At 34.9% G+C, this 19,153-nt stretch overlaps 2 protein-coding genes across 2 annotated transcripts; both read right to left on the bottom strand.

Moving 5' to 3' along the window:
- Nucleotides 1-133: 133 nt before the first annotated feature.
- On the bottom strand, nucleotides 134-2,634 carry LOC107423830 (probable inactive purple acid phosphatase 29). Its single transcript, XM_016033466.4, has 4 exons — nucleotides 2,098-2,634; nucleotides 1,481-1,878; nucleotides 944-1,394; nucleotides 134-451 (listed from the first exon to the last, which is right to left on the bottom strand). Exons 1-4 carry the CDS (start codon nucleotides 2,462-2,464, stop codon nucleotides 417-419), a joined length of 1,251 nt encoding a protein of 416 aa, XP_015888952.3. The 5' UTR covers nucleotides 2,465-2,634; the 3' UTR covers nucleotides 134-416.
- An 11,672-nt stretch (nucleotides 2,635-14,306) lies between these two features.
- On the bottom strand, nucleotides 14,307-19,077 carry LOC107423845 (uncharacterized). The gene is given in 5 exon segments (XM_060818945.1): nucleotides 14,307-16,561; nucleotides 16,564-16,748; nucleotides 16,750-16,805; nucleotides 16,981-17,244; nucleotides 17,393-19,077. Coding segments are annotated over 5 exon segments (1,017 nt in total). The 5' UTR covers nucleotides 17,651-19,077; the 3' UTR covers nucleotides 14,307-16,307.
- Between the last annotated feature and the right edge of the window lie 76 nt (nucleotides 19,078-19,153).

Genomic DNA, 19,153 nt, shown 5'->3' with positions numbered 1-19,153 from the left:
TGAGCATCTTTCAGAAAGCAAATTGTCAATTTGTAACTTTCAAGAGAATAATCCTTGTCTACTGACAGTACGACCAGTTTCATGGCCGAGCCTCTAATATTGATGAATGACGGACCATAAAATACATCAGCAAGGGAAAAAATGAAGACTAACATTCTTATATCAATATGCTCATTGGCAAAACAGTAAACATTACATTTGATTCTTTAATTATATTCTCTAGAATTCTCCATAATATAATTTTCCACTCAATTCTCTGCTAAGCTGCGCTGTATACTATTCATCAAGATTTGAGATATTTATATCTCATAGACTTATCGGACAAGTTTTATTGAACGAAAATACATGATAACATCCGCATCGAACTTAAAATCTACCTCATAGCACCAACTTGATGCATATCTATATCTCATTACTCAGGCACCAGTTGTTTGTTTCTTTCTTCTGTTACCTGTTCAATGAAGACCAAAGCAAACAAATCAGAGGAAATAGGTGACAGAAAATGGAAAAGAAGAATGCCTATTAACATACAAGACGTGGAAAACACCAAGGATGTTTTATACTGACACAAAATTTGACACACTTCATTAGCACAATATGAAGTAGGTAATTTCACATCTGGTTGTCACGTTAACCATTGGACAGGACAGACGGGGCCTGGGGAGAAAATTCGGACGAAGACAGTATTCAAGTTGATGTGCAGACTCAACGCCTGGGTGTGGAGCATTCACTGATAGGCTTATACAAACAGGTTAGGTGGCTTTTGACCATGGCATTGAGGCCAAGGGAGATATGGGTATGAATATGATATGGCATTATCATGAAGAGAATTGCAAACAAACAGCCTATTGGTAGACGCCATCTCCTAATGGATGAAAATCTCAAATTTCTAGGATAAGCTAAGAACAGGAAAGACGGTCTGTCGGACAGCACTGAACCTTACCAGAAGAGCTCTTGCTCCACAGGACCTGACCATCGATAGCAGTGAGGTGATGATCATCAAGGCGTTTCCATGATTTGATTGACTTAATTGTCCCCCAACCACCCTTTTCCGTTTTCTCCAAGGATGCTACCACAACCCTTGCTCTCCTTGACCATCCAGCCTTTCCATAAGCATGGTATCCAAATCCGCCAGCATAACAGAGTTTTATACCAGTTAGCTCACCACAGAAGTCATTAAGATGATCATGGCCGGTGAAAACTGCCTTTACATCCCCGGCTTCAACCATGGTTGTGAAGAAGCCAGAGTTCACAGAAGCAGAACCTATGCCTTCCTGCCTAACACCTGTGAAGTTTGATGAGTCAAAACTAGCAAATTCAGGCAATGGGATGTGAAAATATGCAAGCCCCGGTGCAGATTTTTTCTGAGGATGCGGCTTGTTCTTGTATTCTCTCTGAAAGGTAAAAGCGAAAGTCTTGTACTCTTAAAAAGAAATTACTTCAATTGATGGGAAGTAAATAAAACAGTGAAGCAAAGTACCTGAAGCTTGGCAGAAGTAAGTTGGAACCAAAATTGCTGAGAGGGTTTGATCCAACCATAGCCAGGAATGGAAGGAACAGTAGAGTAATCTCCACTATCAAGAAAATAGAGATTGAGTACCGATTTATTCTCGTAACTAGAGCCCTTAACTCCACCGACCTCGAGATTATAGTTTCCAAAACCATCAATAATTTTTGCATCAGAAGGATTAACTTGAGAAAGGGTGTTCTTCAACCCAACTATATGCTTCATTACTCCTCCTCTGGAGAGTGTCGATGATTCCTGGTCGTGGTTCCCCAAAACAGCAGCCCATGGGATGTTGGAGGAGATTGCAGGGGCAAATGCGGCATTCAAAGATTTAGCAGCATCAGTGGCATCGCGTGCAAAGATGTTATCACCTGTTGAAAACAGAGTTAAAAAATAAAAAAATAAAAAAAAAAATAAAAAAACCGATTGCTTTCAGTTTTTTAAGTTGGAAGGAAAAATCAAATGGGCTTCAAGATTATCCTCATATGGAAATTGGGAAATGGAAAACGGATCAAGAAGAAAAAGAGGGCTGAGTTAGGGAAAAAAACAAAAAAAAAAAGAAAAAGTAAAAAAGAGTTAAAAGAGAGTACCGGTGAAAACGATGAGATTGGGCTTCTCGGCAAGGATCATGCGGTGAATAAAAGCAGAGGTATTGAGGTCGGAGCAACCTGCAAACTGTTTGCGAAGGACATTCTTACAAGGAGTTGACTTGCCATTGGCATAGTGCATATCCGCCACTTGAAGTATCTTAAACTCCCCACTCGACCCGAACCGCAGCTTCTTTTGTTGCTGCTCTTGCAGTTTGGCCGCGAAAACGCCGATCGGAAGCATATATAGAGAAAGAAGCACCACCACTACCACCATTAACATAGGATTAGGCCTGCGAACTATCGGCTTCTTCTTTGCTGTCGTCATCGTTTGGTTCTGAAAGTTAACGTTGGATGCAAAAGACATCATGATTTACAGGTCTCTCTGAAAGTCAACCCTCAGGTCTGAAAGTCAACCCTCAGGTCTCTCTGGCTTGTGTTAAAGTGTAGCGGGGCAAGTGAGCAACATGGCAAGACACGGTATTTATTCTGATATTTGGAAACTCGTGGTCTTGGTCTACCATCAGCCAAAACAACAGACCAATATGAAAACAACGTTAGCAGCTAAGCTCTTGCGATTTATGAGGGGAGAAAAACAAAAAAAAACAAAAAAAGATTTTTGTTTTTTTTATTTTTGGTAAACCAAATAAAATGTCAGGCTTGCTTGTCCTGTCCCTCTGCTACGTATGGTAGCAAACTGCAAACTAAAAGAGTACATCTTTTTGTATCAATTTTGAAATCCAAAACGTGGTATCACTACCCGTGTTTTTGGAATATTTGGCCAAATATATATAGAGGGTGTCTAGTATGAGGACCGTCCGCATGGCTCTTGTGCGGTTCAAAAACGTGATCAAAATTGGAGCCCTTCGATTGTAACACCTGGCATCAATGGTCCAGCTTCAATTGCAACTCTCACGTGAGATTTTTGGCCAAATTTCCCCTTCTCCTTCGCAGCTTTCTCTTCTATTTGCCTTTGCATTTTCCCTTCGCAGCTTCTTCTTCACGCGAATGTTGATTGCTCGTATAATTTGAGCCCGATGAGCTCTGCACCAAGATCTCGCTCTGCGATGCTCTTGTCGTTCGGAGCGGGAGGAAGGTGACCAGAGATCTGTTTGAGTCGTCTGGTCAGAGGTTTAAGGTGGTTGGGAGGGCCGGTGTGGGGATTGATAATGTGGATCTGGCTGCTGTGGCCAAGCATGGATGCTTGGTGGTGAACACTCCGACCGCTAACACAGTTGCAGCCGCCAACACGAGATTGCTCTCTTGGCTGCCATGGCTAGGAACGTTGCTCAAGCTGATGCGTCTGTGAACGTTGGTAAGTGGGCTTTGTTTATTTGTTTATTTATTTATTTATTGGGTTTTGATTTGTCTTGGGCATTTCGCAGAGAGAAATTGATTTTTCGATTTGGTAATTTTCTTATTTCTCGATGACTTTCTTTTTTTTTTTTTTTTAGGCTTTTGAGAAGCATCAAAAAATGCTTTGAAAAGTATTAAAATTAAACCATTTTTATTGTTTAAATAAATAAAAAAACAATAAAATTTGTCAGACCTATTCGATTCATTGGTCGTATTTGATAGAATTTTAGATTTGACACGAGATAGAATGGCGAAGCAATGGTGTAATACAACTCTCTCGAATAGAACACTTAGAATGGCAATATTGATTATTGAATATAGAATTCTATTTTTATTTTTTTTGGTGCTTTTTCTTGTCCTGGTTTCACAAAATATGTCAAAATCTTTTTTTGTATTGTGGCAATCTGTATATGGTTTGCATGTTAGGAATTTTATATTTATCATGATTGTTCTGTGAGGACTTGGCGTTTTAGCACACCCAAGATTCCTTACTCGATATATTGTTTGGTTTAATCCAGGCAAGTGGCGAAGGAAAAAATATGTTGGTGTATCCCTTGTTGGAAAAACACTGGTAGTGATGGACTTTGGAAAAGTTGGATCCGAAGTTGCTCGGCAAGCTAAGGGGCTAGGTATGCATGTCATAGCACATGATCCATATGCCCCAACTGATCGTGCCCGTACCATAGGTGTGGATCTTGTAAGCTTTGATGAAGCCATACTAAAGCTGATTTTATCTCTTTGCACATGCCTCTCACTCCTTCTACAAATAAGATTCTCAATGAGGAAACTTTTGCCAAGATGAAGAAAGGGGTTCGAATTGTGAATGTTGCACATGGAGGAGTTATTGAGGAAGATGCTCTTGTGAAGGCACTGGATTCTGGAATTGTTGCACAGGTATTTGCCTTTCGATACAAAAATAATTTGTTATCAGGGAAAGTGGGATAACACAATCTCTTTTTGATAGGCGGCCCTTGATGTTTTTACAGTCGAGCCATTATGTCAGGACCCGTCCAAGATTCCTCACCGAAAACCTAGACAAGTCCTGATCTCAGGGAAATCCTACCGGACCCTCCAATGGAAAATCCGGCAGAACCTCCCCCAAGGGTTGGACTTACCACAATTAAGATACAATTAAGTACGAAAGATATACAACAAAGTATAAAGAAAATTATATAGTAAGAAATGAAGGAAAGAAGACTTCTCGAAGTTCCGGGAACGATCAAACTGTCGAGCTCGTCCTGATCGAACAATGTCTACCACCTGAGTCTAAGGGAACAAAATTTGAAAACATGAGATGCTAATCATCTCAGTGAGGGATCCAGTCTACTAACTACTAATAATCAAGTAATTTAGTAATAAGCAAATGAATAAATAATTATTAAATAAATAAATATACATTAATGGTTTAGTAATAATGGTTGAAAATAATTTTTCTCTCAAAACCCTTACGGTCACTCAGTTGGAAATGTTCCCTTTTTAAAACGTTTTCATAAAACCCGATGTTTTATGCCCAAGATTCAAAAAAATAATTAACCCAATAATTTACAAATAAAACACAACAAATTAAGAATCCAAAATTAGAATGAGAATAATAATAGAAATGAAAATGACTCATGTAACAATCCTAAAAAAATAATAACATATCATCGACAGATAATACAAAGATATCCATGATAATCATATTTAAACAATTCAGAAAATAATCAAATAATTGGAATAACTCAATTAATTGAACAATTAAATAAAGGAATAATTTAATCAAAATAAAACACCCATTTGATATAAATGTTAAGAATATAATAAAATGAAGGAAAATATAATATATTAGAATGGATTTTAAAATACCAAAACAATTCGGATAATAATTTCGTAAAAGCATTTTTATACAAATTGCGTAATCTTTAGATTCAATAATTTATGAAACACTATTAAATACATTTTATTAAAAATCAGGTCGTGAAAATCATTTGATGCACACACTATATACCAGTAGCGCCAACGGTACCCAGCGTCCCGAGGTACCGCTAGACAGGAGGTTAAAGAGAGAAATTGGCATAAGGTCGCGTGGCGTCCCACCGCGCCGCTGCAAACAGGCGTCCTGGCCATGGTGGGGGGTGGCTGCGGCCGATATCAACTTGCCGACCCTCGGTCCGATGGAAACCATAGGACAACCCATAAATCACCTGCGTGCTACTCACACCCACCTGCGCTCTAATCATATCCATGTGCGCATTAATCATATCCACATATACGTGTGTGATGCATTATAAAAATTCTAAAATCCATATAGTTTCAAATCCCAAAAAACTTCCACCGGGTTTATTCCATTCAATTAAACCCGTACTTTTTTTCACAGTTCCTTTATAATTCATTGTCACAAATCCATCGCATACTTTCCATCAATTTCAATCCATCCATGAATGTAACAAGAATTAAAAATAAATATTACTTCAATTCCTCAAAATTCAAATATAATTGGATCTCACAATTCATTGATGGATAAATACATTTTTATTAAACATAAATAGTTCCAAAATTTATTGCAACCACAATTTAAATAAACTTAAATCCACAATTTCATAAATAAAATTCCCATAATTTACCAAAATCAATTTATATTTTAATGCACAATATACTAGAATTTTATTCAATTGTGGCATCAAAGTCCCCAAATATAATTTATAAATAATTAATACATGAATATAATTTCCAAACACATATTCAACATAAAATATATGGAATTTATCAACCCAAAATAGTTTTGAAGGTGGGTCACTCACCTCAAGCACGTGTATCAATCGAGATCCTCTGCAGGATCAACTCCACTACCCACACGTGCACCTAAAATATCCACAATACGCAAAACTAATTATTTTAATCTTTTAATCGGGTAACTCCCAAATGGGTACCCGGGGAGTGAACACAAACAACAACCAAAATTTACGAGTAATATACCAAATCAGAGCTTGTGTAACGAGGATTACGAATCTGGTCTTACTTCCTGGAGATCAGACCCGAGGTGGCCGGAATCTCGCCGGAAAGCTCTCGAATTTTAGACTCTTGATTCTCACAATCCATTAAGAATTGAGGAAAATGGACACCGAATTTGGGTTCAGAGGGTCGAAATTAGTGAGAAAGGATGGGCGGTGCAACTAGAAACTCGCCGGAAAGTCGATTTCCCGACGAGCCGCCGTGGTCACTGGAACCCGTCACCGCCGGCGGTGCGTCCGGTGGCCACTGGCCGTGATTTTTGGTGGGAAGGTAGATCAGGGACTGGGTGACTCAACGGGACTGGCTGTGAGGCAAACGGTGGCCGGAATAGGGAGAAATTTGGGTTTGAAGGAATCGATGCCGCCGCGGGAAAAAGTCTCAATCCGGGAGCGTCGGCGGTCGGTTGGCTATGATTTTTGGCTGGCCGGCCGGTTTTCAGGTGGGCTTCAAGGTGGAGTGGCGCATGTATGGAAAGGATGGCAGGAAAATGGCTAAGAGGCGGTGGCTGGTTGGTTTCTCTCTCTAGCTTTCTCTTTCTCTCTCTCCTCCCCGACTCACGCGTTTTAGCTAGAATAAAAGCCACCCGTGGGTGACATTGGTCACTCACGAGATTGGCTGAAAATATGACACATGGCACACATTGTTCACTTAAGTCAAAATATATTAAAATATTATGGTATTCGGAAAACTTTACATGTCCATAACTTTTTAACCAGATGTCCAATTTAAGCGTGCCGCTAGTCTATGAACTCATATCAACGAGTATTTCACAACCATATAAAATTCAAAACAAAATTGTACAACCATAAAAAGTCAACTCTCGGCACCTTTGAACAGTTTGGATCTCGACTTATTTTGTCCATAACTTTTAAAAGGTAACTCTGATTCGGATGTGCTACTAGTTTACGAACTCGGGGCATCATGTACTTCGCTACGGTACTACAGTTGGAGTGTTCACCACCAAGCATCCATGCTTGGTTGCCGCAGCCAGATCCACATTATCAATCCCCACATTGACCCTCCCGACCACCTTCAACCTTCGACCAGACGACTCAAGCAGATCTCTGGTCACCTTCCTCTCGCTCCGAGCAACAAGCGCATCGCAGAGGGAGATGTTGGTGCAAAGCTCATCGGGGCTCAAATTATACGGGCAATCAACATTCGCGTGAAGAGGAAGCTGCGAAGGGGAAATGCAGAGGCAAATAGAAGAGGAAGCTGCGAAGGGGAAGGAGAAATTTGGCTAAGATCTCACGTGAGAGTTACAATTGAAGCTGGGCCATTGATGCCAGGTGTTACAATCAAAGGGCTCCAATTTTGATCACGTTTTTGGACCGCACAGGAGCCATGCGGACGGTGCTCATACTAGACACCCTCAATATATATATATATAAAGTCCTTGTATGGTCAAGACCGACCTGACGAAAATGGTGCGGTCCAAAAACGTGAAAAAATAACCAGCCATTAGATTTCAACTTATCCAGTGAACGACTAAGATATTTTCCTGTCACACGTGAGAAGATTGCAAGTTTAAAAAAATTTCCTTCAACCTTCTCGCTTCAAAATATCATTTTCTTTTCCGCTATCACCACTGTTTCACACAGACTTTATCATTTTAAAATTTCCAAATAAAATCTTTCATCTCTCACTGTTTCAAAATTCTCAAATAAAATTCTCCATCTCTCACCGTTTCAAAATTCCCAAATAAAATCTACCGTTCCAGCCCCAGATATCAGCCCGGGTCTTCTGCTTGACAATCCATAATCTATTTAGAGCTTGGGTTAAAGGTTGGTATTTGTGAGCCATTGTTTTTTTTTTTTTTTGGAGCCTTTTTTTTTGTTTTTTAAGTGTGAACAAAAAACCAAAAAAAAAAAAAAAACAATAGCATCAATGACCTGCAAAACATCACTGGCTTAGGTACCAAACAAGTGGGCATTTTCCTCCAGATTAAGGGCTGCTCTTTCTTGGTGGTCCAGAGTAGTTTTGACATGGCCGAGAGTGAAGTCCCGATGGTGATTGTATCACTGCCCATAGCAGAAAGGGTGCTTACAGCCTTGATAATTGAGGTGCTTACAGCCTTGATAATTGAGTCTTGTTTGGTTGGGTTCTTTTGAATCTTGAAACTCTAATCTTGATCGGATATGAGGCTGAGGAGTTCCTACTTGGAAAGTTTCGATTGAGCTGTGAGGGATGAGTAGGCGATCATAGAGGAGTTAGAGTGGTGGGGTTTCAGAGAGCAAGAATTGAAATGGTGGTGATGTGGGTTGAATTGAATATTGGAAAGAAAGAGGTTTGAGGATGTAGAGTTCTGAAAAAAAAAAAATTTTTAAATCCTTTGTAATTTTTTTATATTTTTGCAAGTATCATTCAAAATAATTAAATTCAAATTTAATAAAAAAAAATGAGGACTAATTGAAAATTACTAAATTGAAAAGATAATAAAAAAAAATTTGGGGGACCAAAGCCAACGCTATTACATTCCAGCAGCATTGGCTTTGGTCTCTCAATTTTTAAAATTTTTTTTATTATTTTCTTTTTTTAATTCTTTTATAATTTTTTTTATATTATTGCAAGTCTCACTCAAAATAATAAAATTCAAACTTAACCAAAAAAAAATTGAAGACCAATTGAAAATTATAAAATTGAAAAGATTATAAAAAAAGTTGGGGGAACAAAGCTAACACTATTACATCCCACCAGCGTTGGCTTTGGTCTCCCAATTTTTTACTATTTTCTTTTTTATTTTTATTTTTTTAATTCCTTTGTAATTTTTTTTATATTTGTCAAATATCATTCAAAATAATAAAATTTAAACTTAACAAAAAAAATTGAGGATCAGTTCAAAATTACAAAATTGAAAAGATAATAAAAAAAAAATTGAAGGACCAAAGCTAACGCTATTACATCCCAGTAGCGTTGGCTTTGATCCCCAATTTTTAAATTTTTTTATTATTTTATTTTTTATTTTTTTAATTCCTTTGTAATTTTTTTATATTTTTACAAGTATCATTCAAAATAATAAAATTCAAACTTAACAAAAAAAAAATTGAGGATCAATTGAAAATTATAAAATTGAAAAAATAACAAAAACAAAATTAGGGAACCAAAGCCAATGCTTTTACATCCTCAAAGCCTTGACTTTTGTCCTCCAATTTTTAAATTTTTTTTATTATTTTCTCTTTTATTTCCTTTTTTAATTCTTTTTGATGAAAATTAGACCAAAAAAAAGAGGAAAAAACTTTCGATGAAAATATGATAATGAACAAAAAAAAAGGAGGGTAAAAAAAAAAAAAGAAAGCTTCTCTTTAAAATTGGACAAAAAAAAGAGGAAAATTTTTTTGATGAAAATATGATCGTGAAAAAAAAAAAAAAAAAAAGAGGGTTTGTGTTTAAAATTGAAGTAGAAAAGAAGAAAAAAGGGAAAGGAAAAAAAAAATTGTCACAAAAGAGAGCAAAGTCGACGTTATTTTCTTAATAAGCGTCGGCTTTGTACAGGTTTTAGTACGCTAAAAATAACGTCGCTAAAAACCTAGTATATAAATTTATATATTTGATTTTTAGCGACGCTATTTTAAAATATCGTTGCTAAAGCCTGTACAAAGCCGACACTTGTTAAGAAAATAGAGTCGGCTTCGCCTCCTTTTGTTACAATTTTTTTTCCCTTTTTTTCTTCTTTTCTAGTCCAATTTTAAACACAAACCCTCTTTTTTGTTGTTCATTATCATATTTTCATCAAAAAAAAAATTTCACTTTTTTTTAGTCCAATTTTGAAGACAAACCCTCTTTTTTTTGTTCATTATCATATTTTCATGAAAAGTTTTTTTCCTCTTTTTTTTGTCCAATTTTAAACACAAACTCTTTTTTTTTTTTTCATTATCATATTTTCATCAAAGAAATTAAAAAAAATAATAAAAAATTGGAGGACCAAGGCCAAGGCTTTTAGGATGTAAAAGCATTGGCTTTGGGCCTCCAATTTTATTTTTGTTATTTTTTCAATTTTGTAATTTTGAATTGGTCCTTAAATTTTTTTGTTAAGTTTGAATTTTATTATTTTGAATGATACTTGCAAAAATATAAAAAAATTGTAAAGAAATTAAAAATATAAAAAATTTTAAAAAATTGGGGGACCAAACCTAACGCTGCGAGGATGTACTAGCGTTGGTTTTGGTCCCCTAATTTTTTTTATTGTCTTTTTAATTTCTAATTATCAATTGGTCCTCAATTTTTGTTATTAAGTTTAAATTTTATTATTTTACATGATACTTGCAAAAATATAAAAAAAATTACAAAAAAATTAAAAAATAATAATAATAAAAAATTTAAAAAAATTGGGGGCGCGTTGGCTTTGGTCCCCCAATTTTTTTTAAATATCTTTTTAATTTTGTAATAATTAATTGATCCTCAATTTTTTTTTGTTAAGTTTGAATTTTATTATTTTGAATGATACTTATAAAAATATAAAAAAAAATTATAAAGAAATTAAAAAAATAATAAAAAATTTTAAAAAATTGGGGTACCGAAGCCAATGCTTTTAAATTTTCCCCTAACATTTTTTGTTATCTTTTTAATTTTATAATTTTCAATTGGTCCTCAATTTTTTTGTAAAGTTTGAATTTTATTATTTTGAATGATACTTGTAAAATATAAAAAAAAATTATAAAGGAATTAAAAAATAATAAAAAATTTTAAAAAGTTGGGGTACCAAAGCCAATGCTTTTAATTTTTCCCCCAACATTTTTTTGTTATCTTTTCAATTTTGTAATTTTCAATTAGTCCTCAATTTTTTTTGTAAAATTTGAATTTTATTATTTTGAATGATACTTGCAAAAATATAAAAGAATTATAAAGGAATTAAAAAAAATAATAATAATAATAATAAATTTTAAAAAATTGGAGGACCAAAGCTAACATTGTTGGGATGTAATAGCGTTGGCTTTGGTCCTCAAATTTTTTTTTAATTATCTTTTCAGTTTCAGTTGGTCCTCTTTTTTTTTGTGTTATATTTGAATTTTATTATTTTGAATGATACTTGCAAAAATATAAAAAAAATTACCCACGAATTAAAAATAAAAAAATAATAAAAAAATTTTAAAAATTGGGGGACCAAAGCCAACGCTTCTGGGATGTAATAGTGTTGGCTTTGGTCTTCCAATTTTTTTTTTATTATCTTTATAATTTTATAATTTTTAATTGGTCCTCAATTTTTTTTGTTAAGTTTGAATTTTATTATTTTGAATGATACTTGCAAAAATATAAAAAAATTATAAAAGAATTAAAAAATAAGTAAAACAAATTTAAAAATTGAGGACCAAAGCCAACGCTACTGATATATAATAGCGTTAGCATTGGTCCCCCAATTTTTTTTTTATCTTTTCAATTTTATAATTTTCAATTTGTCTTCAATTTTTTTGTTAAGTTTGAATTTTATTATTTTGAATGATATTTGTAAAAATATAAAAAAAATTACAAAGGAATTATGAAAAGAAAATTTCCAGAACTCTACATCCTCAAATCTCCTTCTTTCCAATATTCAATTCAACCCACAACACCACCATTTCAATTCTTATTCTCTGAAACCCCACCACTCTAACTCCTTTATGATTGCCTGCTCGTCCCTCACAACTTAATCAAAATTCTCCAAGTAGAAACTCCTCAACGTCATATTCGATCAAGATCGGGGCCCTAAGACTCAAAAGAACCCAGCGATACGAGACTCAATTATCAAGGTCATAGAAGCCCTTTCTACTCTGGACAGCGATGCAGTCACCACCGGGACTTCTCTCTCGGCCACGTCGAGACTACTCTGGACCACCGAGAAAAAGCAGCTTTTAATCTGAAGGAAAATGCCCACTTGTTTGGTACATAAGCCGATGGCATTTTGCAGGTTATAGATGTCATTTTATTTTATTTTTTTTGGTTTTTTGTTCACACTTAAAAAAAAAAAAAAACCAAAGGCTCTCAAAAAAAAAAAAAAAAAAAAGCCAATGGCTCAAAAATACTAACCTTTAACCCAAGCTCTAAATGGATTTTGAATTGTTGAGGAGAAGACCCTGGCAGTGGAAGCAATAGAAGGATATCTGAGGTTGGAACGACGGAGATGGTGGATTCTATTTGGAAATTTTGAAACGGTGAGAGATGGTGGATTTTATTTGGAAATTTTGAAATGGTAAAGTTTGTGTGAAACAATGGTGCAAGAGGGAAAGAAAATGATATTTTGAAGCGGAAAGGTTGAAGGAAATTTTTTTAAAGTTGCAATTTTCTCACATGTGACAAGAAAGTATCTGAGCCGTTCATTGAATAAGTTAATATCTAGTGGCTGGTCATTTTTTTCATATTTTTGGACCGCACCATTTTGGTCAGATCAAACCTGACCATAGAATCTATATATATATAGCGATAAAATAATTTTACGGACTGTTTGTATGTAAACTGCATTAAAAATCGATACTTTTTTAAAAAAATATATATGCTTTATTGTGTATATGTACAGTAAAATAGACGTTGACTTTGATACGTATTTGCATGTTAATGACTCACACTATAGAATATCTATATATATACACACACACATATATTTACTTAAGTTTTGAAAAACTAATGCAAGCTTAAATAATAATAATAATAATAATAATAATAATAATCGCAATATGTGAATTTTATTTTGCAAAAATAAATTTAAATTTGAAAAGGACGTTGAATGTTCCCCTTGGAGAAAGATCACTACAGGTGAAAATGAGATATATTACCTCTTCTTCATTCATGTTATTTTAATGCCACAACGACTACCTGCACTGCCAAAAAAAAAAAAAAAACAAATCAAAAACTGTAACAATTAAAAGACTGGCTTGGTTCTGTTCTGAGTAATCAATTCGCCCTTGCCTTATTAGTTGTACAAGTGGCAGGGTTCAGGTGACATATTCAAATCTTCACGTCTATGTCAATTGTCTACGCACATGAGACATTCTTGTTAATTATCGTTAGGTGCAATATCAATGATAAAATTATATAAATAAGGTACTTCTGGTAACTTGTTGGTTTTTTGTTTTTTTGTTTTTTCAATATAATTATGTATAATTTGTTTATTATAAATTTTAGTCGTTGATAATTATGGCTTGTTAGTGATGGATAGCTATAAACTTGAAGAAAAAGAATAAAAAACTAATACAGAAATTGTGTTTATAATTGTTGACTCTACAATTTTTATTTTTATGGAAGGAAAATGGGAGAATAAAACAAACGGCAATCAGATACAATTGTTTCATCTATCAATACTGTGATAATAATTTTAACCATTTCATTTAGTGTATTTACATGGCGTGAAATGGATAATTTAATTCGAGATTCGCCATTCCTATAAAATGCAAAGAATACAAATCACGACAGATAACACTCAGGTCTTCTTAGGTTTGATTTGGAATGGCAATGACTATGAGTTAGGGACAAGTGACTACCAGGGGAGAGAAGATGGTAACAAAAACCCATTGCCATCTTAGTTGCTGTTAGCAAGATATTTGGTTTATGAGGTAGTTTGGTTTGGAATGACGATGAAAGATTGCTTTAAATGCTGACTCATGAAATAGCTGTTGAGAAAAAAAAAAAATTTATGTGTCTACCTCAAAAACAAATAATTTATTAAAAAAAGCTCAAAAATAAATGTACAGTGGAAGCGGAGGACAATATGAACAATAAAATAAAGAATCAAGTATAATAATGAGTATGAAAATTTTGATTTATATTATTGAAAAATATTATATGCGATAGTTATACCATCTTATTTATTTAATTTTTAATTATCACATGTAATTTAAATAGAATAATTAATTTAATAAAATATAAATTTATGATATATTGTGCACTTTAAAAAATTTATAAAATTTTCGATAATAAATAGTTTATTATACCGTACTAACATTGAAATATTTTATATTAAAAACAAATGTTAACATTGAAAAATTGACCTTCTTTTTCCCATCTTCCCCGTTTAGACGAGGCAGCTCGGTGCCACTTTTTCCACTTCCTCTTTGTTCGATGCTTCTTTTTCTTCGGTCTTCTTCCCTTGTATGATACGTCCTCTTTTCTAGTCTTTGCCGGTGGAGCCTGCCTTTGTTTCTTTTCTCTTTCTTCCTTTTTTTTTTTTCGGTCTTCCTGGTCGTCCATCTAGAAGAGTATTATAATTTTCCATGTAGTGGACCATTAGAACTCCTGCATGATATTTGCCCTGTTTGTCATCTACGTGAAAACACACAACCATCAAGTACAATGATTACTCCTCCTTTATTCATTTTCTTCTCTTCTTCCTTACACGGACTTAAAAAGTCTTGGTTTTAAGTCTACCTGCACCAATTCCACCTACCCTTCTCTTCTGTTTCCCTTCCATCTAACTAAACAACACGGAACTCCTCCTAAAAGAAGTGTAAGGAGTCTCTTTCTGTCATGTCCTGTCTGGAGGGAATCATTTTTTCTAAATATAAACTCAAGGTACGTACCTTTGAGAAAAAAAATTATAAAATGTCTGACAATGAATAGCTTATTACACCATGTAAACATTGAAATATTTTATATATAAAAAAAAATGTTCACATTGAAAAATTGACCTTCTTTTTCCTTTCTTCCCCTTTTAGTCCAGGCTGGTCGGTTCCACATTTTTCTCTTCCCCTTTGTTCAATGCTTTTTTCTTTTCCCCTTTGTTCAATGCTTCTTTTTTTTTGGGTCTTCCCCCCTAGTATGATATGTCCTCTTCTTTAGTCTTTTCCCGTGGAGCGTGCCTTTGTTTTTTTTTTTCTCCGGTCTTCCTGATCGTCCCAAGAAGAGCATTACTTTTATAATTTTCCATGGAGTGGACCATTAGAACTCCTGCATGATATTTGCCCTGTTTGTCATTTACGTGAGCATGACTAAACGTTACCCCTTAGTCAGCCTTTCATTTCTCTTTTTTCAGATCTACTCAATCTATGGTATCTTATAATTTATTTATAGTTTTGGTAGTGACTGGGATACTTAGTGATCTACGTGGCCTTCGATTTGTGGTTTGATAATTTTCTGTGCCAACACGACACATAATCCATGTAAAGTTACGTATAAAGATTTTTTTCCGATGATGTGCAGAAACCTGAGTTACTTCCTCGATTCCCATAGAGCAAAGACCAGATCCTCCATACCTAGAGAGAGCTAGGTTTCTGAGGGTATTTTGGTTTGGAAAGGGGACGAGAAGATTTCTTCATGGAGTTTATCTAAAAAAAAGAAATAAAAAGAAGTAAGCAGTTGAAGAAATATCAACGTTCCTTTTTCTCTTTTCTTCCCTTTCTTTTCTCCATTGTCTTCATCTCTCCCTCTCAATCTCTTTTTAACTGTTCAGTTAGAAAGTTCTAACTTTGGGGATGGTGTTTTTTAGGCATTTCAATCCTAACATTTTTCTTTTTCTTTTTTTTTTTCTTTTTTTTTTTTTGGTTTTATGATAACAACCCTAACACAATTTTTTTAAAATAACATAATTTGAAATTATGTTCAATTTTATTGATTTATTTATTTTTCATAACTTTATAATCAATTGAGATGTCTGACAAATTAATTACCACTAATAAATATTTGAATTAAAACATATTTCAAACAATTAGATGAAGAAAAGAAACATAATTTTTAGGGGGTAAAAAAAAGCAACAACTTACAAATCAGAAAACTTCTATACAATTTCATACAATGATTTGATACTTTCTTTTCAAATAAACAAACAGAGTTCATCACAAGTGATTCACCAAAAAAAAAAAAAAAACAAAAACAAAAACAAAAACCAAAAAAATAGAGTTCATTACAAGTGCTAGAGAACAAGGAAACACAGGAAAATTTGAAATACAAATAAAACCGCCTACCAACTATATAGGCTGCAGAGAAATATTGGAACTAAGGTTTCTTATCCTTTCCCCATCTGGGGACGACTTGAACCAAGGAATCCAAACTAATGTTGTCTTCTGATAAAGCCTTTATGCTTCTGCTCTGTAATCTTGTTTCAGCATCCGGTCTTCTACAAGCTTAGTCACATAAGCTAAACACATAGTATTGATTAAAGAGCCAATAAAGGTCCATGCGTGTCCCAAATTCCATGCAAATATAACTGGGCCCCACCACCCAGTTGCTCCTCAAAGTAATTGGGATGCCGGGAATAATGCCACAGGCCCTCATCAAGATTGGCCACCAATGGCTTCCCTAGCTCTTTCAGTTTCTCGCTTCCACTCACGAAGTCATGCAGTTGTGTATCAGCAAAGGACGCTTCCACGATTCCACTTGTGCAAACAATGATGGCAACAAAATCCCAGTGGCTCATCCACTGAGTGGATCACATAAAATGGAAGGCATATACCAATCAGGAGTACCTGCAGACGATAAAAAAAAAAAATAAATAAAAATTAAAAAAAAAAAACCCGAAGGCAGAGGTTCTTATTCCTAGTACGGCATTTCATCAAACAGTTGTCCAGAGTTCTTATTCGGCTTGATAAACTTTCCAACCTTTTGATATACCACATGAAATAAGAAAAACACGTCACGTACCTGTTGAGAGACATAGACGGCAAAGAAGGAAACCCACCACCAGTGCTTGCCATACTGAAGCCTCATATCCGTGAACCGCCAGTCCTCCCTGGCTCCCCATTGCTACTTTTCTCGCCGGAAATAATTATGGCTAAGCCTTAGACTCCAAACCCAAGTCAACAAAATAGCGATCTTGGATCTCCACCCGTTATACCGAGCCAAAGGGTGAGTGGCATAGTAATTGACAAGCATCACCGGTATCAACGTCCAATACTAGTCGATCATCTGCTCCGTTATTAAAAAAACAAAAAAAAAAATTTTAAAAAACGAAAGAAACAAATAAAGTTAAACTAATCAAACGTGAAAGAAGAATTAGAACTTAAAACCAAAAAAAAAAAAAAAAAAAAAGACTTTTGGGAATTAATTAACGAACCCAGTGACTGGATTGGATGTGGCTGATGATCCAGAAGAGGACATTAACATTGAGGAAGAAGAGAACATTAGCTAACAGAAGAGGATGCTGATAGCGCCATGTCCAGAGGGTAGAGAGAGAAACAGACTGATCTCCAACATTTCCTGAGGTACTAACAGGGTGAAAGTGGTTAAGGAACGAGATGTAGAAGATAATGGAAGGAAGAGGAGCTAGTAGAGCTATAACTGCATTCTTCAAATTGCGAGGACCATTCCCCATGGCGTTTCTTCAAAAGAAAAGACCCGGTCTTGGTCGTTGTTAACTATCAAACTCGATAGGAAGAGGTACACATCAAAACACCCTATGGGGGACTCGCTTTTTATACTTGCTAAGAGGCCTAGGTGGCTCTGCTTTTTGTTCGGGAAAAAATTTCCTACATGAGCAGCGGCGCAAACCATGTACGTCCTATGTGGAATTAAAACTAAAAAAATCAGCATGAATAATTCGCTTTCTGCTTTGTGGGTCATGTCCTAAAGATCATCTCCGAATATAATAATCAATTCATTGCCTCACCACCAACTATCTTGTCAAATTCCATCGCAGAGCTCGTTAATCCACTCCATTAAAGATCCTCATCATTTGGTCACTTTTTTTTTTCTTTTTTTTTTTTTGGTTATCTCCAAATATGTTGCCCCTTAAAACGGTCTAAAAATCCACATAAAAAAACATAAAACTTTCTTGCATGATTGAAGAAGGGGCCAGTAGAAAAATAAACAATAATCGCCAAGATGCTATTGCAAGCTTGAATTCCCAATGGTTATTAATTAATTATAGTGAATATAAAATAAAAAGAGTTGTAATTGAGTAAAAAGCAAAGAGCAATGATAAGAGAACAACTAATGCATGCCCGGCCACCTATGGTGTGTGCAATAATGGTTGATAACTAATCTAGAGGTGACTTGAGTGAGATTATGAATTTGATAAGGTATCCTGAATCAACAGCTGATGGGGTTAAAGATGAGGAGAATTCGTCTGCTGACACTGATCAGTGGTCGTCATCTCCATATATGGATCAGTTGGCAAATCAAGTGAATCCCACTGACCATTCCTCACAGCAGTTTTCACTCTCTCGAGGGCGGCGAGTTCAGGCAAATGAGGTACGCTCCTTTGGATTTTCTTGGGAAAGAGATTGATAAACTCAGGTACCAAAAGGCATCCATGATGCCAAACAAGGATGATTCTGCTTAGAAAATTCTTCTGGTGAGGTTGGTTCAAGCGTTATAAAAACCTAATACTACTTTCTTTTTCCTTTTTTGGTCAAAACATAAGTTATAGTTGAATTGTTGTGACTACAAGTAAAAACAGATTTTACAACACCTTATCTACTTCCTTGTAAAAGTGTTTATCTGGTAAATGTAAAATGCTCCAGTATTATAGCGCACCAGCATATTCCTCAATGGGAGAAGGTATGCACGAACATCATGTGTGACAATCTGGGAAAGGGACAACAAAGATTATATAGGGGTGAATGTGGAAGAGGAACATCTATTGTGAAAGAGGTCACTGATGGATTGAGGACATGGGTGTGCAGATGTGTGGTCTTTTCCTTGTAGTGGAAACTAGTATTCGAGCCATAATTCATTTGGTTAGTAGACATTTGTATCTATTCTTGTACCCTTGATACCATAAAGGTGTAGTTCATTAAATGTCTCTTTTGAGCATCTTTCAGAAAGTAGATTGTCAATTTGTAACTTTCAAGAGAATAATCCTTATCTACGGACA

Source organism: Ziziphus jujuba, chromosome 7 (genome assembly GCF_031755915.1).
Source record: "Ziziphus jujuba cultivar Dongzao chromosome 7, ASM3175591v1".
Lineage (NCBI taxonomy): Eukaryota > Viridiplantae > Streptophyta > Magnoliopsida > Rosales > Rhamnaceae > Ziziphus > Ziziphus jujuba.
The sequence above is the reverse complement of the archived record's forward strand: the minus strand, read 5'-3'. Positions and strand labels throughout refer to the sequence as shown.

Excerpts from the sequence above, each read along its gene's own strand:
- LOC107423830 (XM_016033466.4), bottom strand. The coding sequence starts at position 2,464 with ATGATGTCTTTTGCATCCAACGTTAACTTTCAGAACCAAACGATGACG. Across the intron at positions 1,395-1,480 it reads TTACTTCTGCCAAGCTTCAG|AGAGAATACAAGAACAAGCC; the intron begins GTACTTTGCTTC and ends TTTACCTTTCAG. Across the intron at positions 452-943 it reads GTGGAGCAAGAGCTCTTCTG|GTAACAGAAGAAAGAAACAA; the intron begins GTAAGGTTCAGT and ends TTCATTGAACAG.